Source organism: Asparagus officinalis, chromosome 8, assembly GCF_001876935.1.
Source record: "Asparagus officinalis chromosome 8, Aspof.V1, whole genome shotgun sequence".
Taxonomy (NCBI): Eukaryota; Viridiplantae; Streptophyta; class Magnoliopsida; order Asparagales; family Asparagaceae; genus Asparagus; species Asparagus officinalis.
In genome coordinates this window covers 77295976-77303810 of record NC_033801.1, presented here as the reverse complement: position 1 = coordinate 77303810, position 7835 = coordinate 77295976, and the positions used below count along the sequence as shown (strand labels likewise).

General features: G+C 40.6%; 1 protein-coding gene across 1 annotated transcript; it reads right to left on the bottom strand.

The window, feature by feature from the left end:
• On the bottom strand, positions 930-7357 carry LOC109821401 (E3 ubiquitin-protein ligase SNT2-like). The gene is given in 5 exon segments (XM_020387590.1): positions 930-1748; positions 6613-6684; positions 6756-6839; positions 6842-6986; positions 7024-7357. Coding segments are annotated over 5 exon segments (906 nt in total). The 5' UTR covers positions 7264-7357; the 3' UTR covers positions 930-1383.

Below are 7835 nucleotides of genomic sequence, written 5' to 3'. Positions count from 1 at the left end.
AGTCTAGTATCTCTGCAGCTACCTTTCAAAACACGAATTAACTTTATAGACTTTTTAGTTGTGTTTCACGATTTCAGGTAAAAAGAAACAAAAATACTGCTATGTCCTTTTGTTACTTCTACCTAGCATGCATGTGCTCAAGTCAACAGATAAAAGTAGTTGCAAGCAAATCTCCTAGAAGTGCGAAGTGTAGGATATGGGCATATCTTACAGCTTGTGATGGAAAATTAAGAGTCATGTGCCACTTACTTTGTTTACCCAGGTTGAAGATTTTAAGTATGTTGATGGTTGATGATCGGTTGTTCTTAGCTCGATGCATAGGAAATTCGCAAGACACCTGTCATCAGAATCTAAAACAAGAAAACAAGCAGATCTCATCAGAGAGAACTAGCAGAGCAAATATATTATAAAGTCAAATATGATGAATCAGAAGGCATGTAGATTCAATGGACTTGGTATATATTTATCGAACAGGTATATAAGGTGCAGTAGGAAGAATTTGAGCTGTAGCTGCATACCATTAGAATAGCAGATTGCATCAGATCCTGTACCATTAGAATAGCAGATTACAATCACAACATGTCAAAGGGCATGCAATAGTATCTCCCATAAATATAATGTTCTTGATCATGAACTTCTCAGCACATTTTTTGATTCGCACATGCAGCTAGTAATCTCAACATACATTAACTGTTTTAAAGATCTAACCAAAAAATTTTCATTTTGCCCCAGTTCTAACGATAGAAATAATACTCAAAAGAAAGGAAAAAAAAATCTACATCAGCCAATCAGGTTACCACATCTTCAAATAAGAGTGCCACAGTTCATGAAACAAGAAAAGAGTATAACACTTCATATAAACCCTCATACAGAAGCTGCCTGAAGTTAAACCATACAAACACTATTACATCATCAAAAATTGGGATTCCGTGGCCATGGGGGACTCAGAGTAGTTGGCCATGAGGTGAGAAAAATGAAGTAGAAAACTGAAGAGCAAACATGTCATGGGAGTTCATGAACGGAACATTGATTCATGAATGGCATCCAAACTCTAGGCAATGTGCTTAAGGTTGGAAACAGAAATATGACAACCTGAAGATTAGGGTGAAGATTTTCTTCAAGCTTGTTGCTAGAGCATAAAAATCACAATGACAGACTTGGTTTTAAGCATCAAGCACTAAAATAACGCCTAGCACATAAAAAAGGGATTTGACCTTGAACTTAAGGATTATATCTTACAAAAGAAAGTATAAAAACATTGTAGCATCAAAACCAAAGGTATAATGCATTCGTGGCAGCAAATTTTAACAAAAATTTGCGTGCTGCAACACATCAAGATGAATGTACCTACACCATGTTGATAACAATGGACCTCTAATCTTTCTAATGGTATGGCAAAAGGAGAGCAGTCAACAGAAACTTACCGGAGCTACAACGGACACACACACCATGTTTCACCTTGCACACGTTACAAACCATCTTTGTCTTCATCTCCCTAACATCCACAATATTCACAGCTGGCTCCATCGTCTTAGTATCCTCCACATAGACATGAGGTGTCCATAGACTGCAGAACAAGTGTGCAAACTTCTTTTTCCCTTCATTGTTAAGATCCCCGCCAACTGGTTTCAGAGCACCACCTTCCTTCGGGCAGAGAATGCGAGGCCTCAAACATTCGTTTCCTCTCTTATCATCCCACGTTTCCTCCACGTGCTTACACCAAGAACACACCCACTTCTCATCAACAACTTCATGAATCCCATAACACATCTTATGAATCAAAGCACTGTTGGATATAATTTTTTAAAATAAATTTATGTGGGTCCCATGACCATGACCTTAGCCTAACATCATCTGAAAAATGCAACTCCTAAAAATCTACTATGTAGTTTCTGAGGAAAAACCCGACTCTGAAGAAGACTCTGAAGCTGAAGCTTCTTGGGCTAGAGATGATCATTTTTGCAGGAGTTATCTCCTTAACTGTCTGGCCGATCATCTAGCAGATGCTTACACCAACAAGTCCTCTGCAAAGGAGATCTGGAATGCTCTGGAGGACCAGTACAAGGATGAGGAGAAGCTGTCCAAATCTCACCTCATTGACAAATTTCTAGACTTAAAGTTCGAAGATGATACTGAGGTTTTACCTCAAGTCAATGAGCTTGAAAAACTTGTTATGAAGCTGAAGGATGAAAAGATTAGTCTTTGTCAAACATTCATCTCTGGTGCAATTGTCAACAAGCTTCCTCCATCTTGGATATCATTCTCCACTGATATTAGAAGAAGGAAAAGACAGGTGACTCTATCTGACTTGAAGAGGTTCATTCGGATCGAGGATGAGACTCGGACTCGCACGAAGATTGAGCTCATTGCTAAGCAGAAGGCGTCTGCTAACATAGTGGCTGCTAAACCTGAAAAGGATAATAATTTCATCTTTCAAGAAGAAGAAGTCTTTTAACAGAAAGAAGAACCAGAATCTGAAGAAACTGAACGTTCGGAAGAAGGAGTTCAAGAAGAGCGGAAAATGCTTCAACTGTGGAAAGCAAGGACATTTTGCCAGAGACTGTAGAGCACCAAAGAAGGAAACAACACACAATGTCAATCAAGTTGATGATTGTGTGGCCATGCTATTCTAGGTAACAACTCCAAACAACATCTCTAGTTGGTGGTTAGATACGGGTGCTACTTGTCATGTATGCTCCAATAGAGATATGTTCTCTGGTTAGATACGGGTGCTACTTGTCATGTATGCTCCAATAGAGATATGTTCTCTTCTTATGTTGCTACCAAAGAGAACGTATCAATGGCTGATTGTTCTGTGGTTCCTGTTCTTGAAACTGGGACTATGGTGCTGACTCTTTCTTCGGGAAAGACTCTCACATTGAAGGATGTGAAACACGTCCCCTCAATTGCCAAAAACTTAGTCTCTGGAAGCATGCTGTGTGATGCAGGCATGAGACTGGATTTCCAAGGAGGAAAGATTGTATTATCCTTCAAGAAAATATATTTTGGTAATGCATATCGTACTGATGGCATGTATAAAATCAGTACGAGTGCACCCAACCCCGTTATAAATGAAGTATCCTTTTCTGCTTACTCCTCTGTGTTATGGCGCAATAGGCTGGGATATGTAAATTATAGAAAATTATCCAGCATGGAGAAGTTGGGATTACTTCCAAAATATGGGGGTAACAAACCTGAGAAGTGTGAAGTTTGCGCGCAAACAAAGCTGAAGAGGAAGCCATTTTCAAGTGTCACGAGGAGCACCAACCTGGTGGATCTGATTCATTCAGATACTTGTGACTTTAAGAGCTTCATCACTCGTGGCGGCAAGAAGTACTTCATCACCTTCATTGACGATTATTCTCGCTTCTGTCACGTTTACCTGCTGAAATCTAAAGATGAAGCCTTCAGCAAATTTGTCGAGTTTCGGACTCGAGTGGAGAAGTAGCTTGGACTTCAGGTGAAAAGACTCAGGAGCGACAGAGGAGGAGAGTACCGATCTAAGAAATCAGAAGCATACTTCATGGAGCATGGAATCATTGCTGAAACTACTGCTCCGTATTCCCCGGAATCTAATGGGATTGCAGAAATAAAGAATCGCATATTGACCGAGATGGTGAATTCGATGCTAATCACATCTGGTCTACCTACCTGCTATTGGGGAGAGGCTTTGCTGATAGCAAATTGGATTCTAAACAGAGTACCCTATTCCAAAACTGATAGTACTCATCATCAGTTATGGTTGGGATATCCAGATTCTTTGGATAGTCTCAAAGTGTGGGGGTGTCTCGCATATGTTCGAATTCCAGATATCAGAAGGCCTAAGCTCGGACCAAAGGCAAACAGATGTGTGTTTTTGGCTTTGCTGGAGATAGCAATGCGTGCAGATTCCTGGACCTTAGAACCAACTCCATCATTGAAGCTCGGGATGCAGAATTCTTTGAGGATAAGTTTATAAAACATAAAGGCTTATTACTCAAAGATATTGTAGAGAATGCTAGTACATCAGATGCACAAGAGGAGCCAGTCAATGATGAAGTAGTTATCGAACCATCTTCCAAGCGCGTCAGAAGACAAAAAGATTTTGGAGATGACTTCATCACCTATAATATAGAAGGAGATCCACAGTCTTTACAAGAAGCAATACAGTCAACAGGCGTTCTTCTGTGGAAAGAAGCTATAGATGATGAGATGGATTCATTAAATAAAAATCACACTTGGGAGCTGGTGGATGTACCTGAAGGTGCAAGGCCTATCAGCTGCAAGTGGTTCTTCAAGAAGAAGCTCCGTTCTGATGGTACTATTGAAAATTACAAAGCAATACTGGTGGCAAAAAGATTCTCTCAGAAAGAAGGTATAGACTTCTTTGATATTTATGCACCAGTTTGCAGGATCACTACCATCAGAGTGCTTATCGCATGGGCCATGATTAAAAGGTTCGTCATACATCAGATGGATGTGAAGACTGCATTTCTTAATGGAGATATCACAGAAGAAATCTACATGAAGAAACCAGAAGGACTTGATGCTCCACCTGATAAGGTTTGTAAACTTGTTAAGTCATTATATGGACTTAAGCAGGCATCAAAACTCTGGCATGAGAAGTTTGATGGCGTTGTTCGCAACAATTGGTATCAAGTCAGTGAATCTGACAAGTGCCTATACATCAAGGTCACTGAAGGAAAGGTGGTGATCATCTGCCTCTATGTGGATGATATACTCATCATCGGGAGTGATTTGGAGATAGTAATATCTACCAAGAAATTTCTTTCAGCACAGTTCAGTATGAATGACCTTGGAACTGCGGACGTAATTCTCGGAATCAAAATCATATACTCTGAAGAGGGTATTGGATTGTCCCAATCTCATTATGTCGAGAGCATGCTAAGAAAGTATGGCTACTATGACCTGCCAGAACTTTCAGTGCCGTATGATTGCAACAAGAAGCTTCGACCGAATACCAGAAGACAAGTAGAGTTGCTAAGGTACTCAAAGATCATTGGGAGTCGCATGTACGCAATGAGCTGCACAAGGCCAGATATTGCATTCGCTGTAGGAATGCTTAGTAGATTCACAAGTAATCCTGGAAAGTTTTGTTGGGATGTTGTCCATAGATTGATGAGATACTTAAAAGGAACTATAGGTCTGGGCCTATTCTATACTGGATATCCAGGTGTAATCGAAGGCTATTCAGATGTGAGCTGGTGCTCAGAACCAGATGAGTGCAGATCTACTAGAGGATTTGTCTTCACTATGGGTGGAGCTGCCGTCTCATGGAAGTCTAAGAAGCAGACTATGATTGTACAGTCATCGATAGAATCTGAGTTCTTCGCACTATGTGCTGCAGGAGATGAAGCCGAGTGGCTCAATTGTATTCTCCGAGACTTTCCATTAACAGGATTGTAAGGTGCAATTACTATCTATTATGATAATCAGGCGGCGAGTGCTGTGGCAACAAACTCGTTGTTCAATGAAAAGAAGCGGACCATTCATCTGAAGCATGGCTATTTGAGAGAGCTCATTTGTCAAGGAGTCATCTCTGTGATGGACGTCCGATCTTCAAAGAATGTGGCTGATCTTTTGACTAAGGGTCTGAAAAAGGACATAGTCGAAAGAATGTCTGCTGGAATGGGTCTCAAAGTTTTGTAAGTTTTACAAATACTTACCATTTATATCAAATTTTTAGTTTAAAGCTTATGCTACTAATGATAAGATATTTGGTTCAAAAGTCAAGTAAGATTTACAAAGTTTGGTGAGTCTTACAAATACTTACTATTTACATCTAGTTATTAGTTCAAAGCTTATGCTACTAATGATAAGATAAATAGTTCAAAAGTCAAGTAAGATTTACAAGTGAAAAAGGTTCAAGTTTTCTTGGATTAGTCGGTGTCTATGGCAATGTTTGGGGGTTGCGTAACGCGCTCCGTAAGGAACGATGTACTTAATTGATCTTTGATCAACCTCTAATACTATCCTTACCTGGCTGAGCTACCCGAGTAAAACTTTGATCTTTTCACCTAGAATCCTATAATGAGAGAGGATGGCTCTTAAGCCTTAATGAGTTCAAAGTATTTCGGATGCGGGATGTTTGATAGGAAACATGCCTAAAGAACTCACCTATACATGGGTGGAAATTTGGCTGTCTCCTATGGTGTCTTGTGGAAAGATACCTAGAGCTCTAGCAGAAACCAGAACATGCACAGGGCCATAAATGTACAAAGGCAAAGGCAAAGGCAAGGTAAAGGAAAAGGCAACGGCAAGTGTGGTTCAAAGTAAAAACTACCATAGATAAGTTACCGAAGAAAAAATTAGGATGTGGGCCCCACATGTATAGTAAAATATATTATTTTATTAGTGTATAGTGTTTTTCCAAATACTATAAATAGATCTCAAATCCTTAAGGAAATTTTATTCCAAAAACAACAATCAATATATACAGATATAGATTGTAAAATAGCTAGTGCTCGTAGGAACAGTACCTAGACCGAGAAGGTCTGATAGATCGAGGAGATCTTTGCCTGATAGATTGAGGAGATCTTTTTGCCTGATAGATCGAGGAGATATTTGCCTTATAGATCGAGGAGATCTTGATAGTACTAGGTCGGTGCTCACCAGAGTACTGGACTGCTGTTCCTGGAAGTAATTTAGCCTTGGGATCCTTGCACTGGAGTAGGCCAAATAATGCTTTAAGCAAAGCATTTTACAAATGCACAGCAGCTGAGTTAAAAATTTTAAATTACTGTATTTCAGCTCACCACATGAACTACACGAAATAATTTTGTTCGATTTTCCTCCACTCTCCCCTAAACAACAAACATGACAGCGAGCAGAACCCTCTCAGAGTGCGGAAGTACCAATAACTGGTCTAGGCCAGCATCACTTCCCAGTAGTTTTCGCTTCTTTGTAGGCCGCAGTGTAGTGAGAATTTCTCTATGCTTCGAACCCAAAACCCAATTCATAGATGAGCTTTCATCCTCATTCGCATCCTCATCCTTCTGGAATGGGCAATGTACTAGTTTCAGCGGTACTTAAGCCCCCAACACTGTCTATTTCCATAGGTTTCTCCTCCTCATCCTCCTCTTCTTTCACTACCTCTGAACTCACCCCCACTTCACTCCCACTAAATATAGCATCTTTCTTCTCCAATTCTAAAAAACTATCAAGAACAGGAATTGAAAAGCAAGAATCAAAGGAATCAAGCAAACCTCTAGGTCTCAGACTCTCAATATCAGCTTCAGTGATTGGGCGAAAGTAAACCTCCATCAAATCTCACAAATTCGGCACCTTTGACTGCTTCGAAACCTTCGGAGCAGCGTCGACAGCTTGCTCGGCATGGGACGACGAGGACTTCTTGAACTTCCTGCGGCCATCGGAGTACCTAGTCGCGACGCCAAAAGGCAGCATCGTGGGTCTTGACGTGACCGTGGGTGGGGGGAGAGGGTAATTGGGGTTTGGGGTTAGGGTTAGGGTTTTGGGGTTGGGATTCTGTGGCCATGGGGGACTCAGAGTTGGCCATAGGGTGAGGTTGAGGAGGGAGAGGGAGGGGAGGGGGAGGCTGTGGAGGGAGGAGTAGGAGCTTGGAGTTGAAGATTTGGGGGATGAGGCGGGGTGTTCCTGAAAATTTAGATTTTAGGAATGAAAATTCCGATTTTGGGGGGAAAGGAGGGCGGCTGGAGTTTTGACGGGTTTTTTTAATGGTCAGTTATTCTAGACGGAAATTTCCGTTTAGGATGTATTATAGACGGAAATTTTCGTCTAGAATACCTGGTTATTTTTCAAAAAAAAATAAAAAATAAAAGAACCGTCTAGGATACTATTATAGACGGAATTTTCCG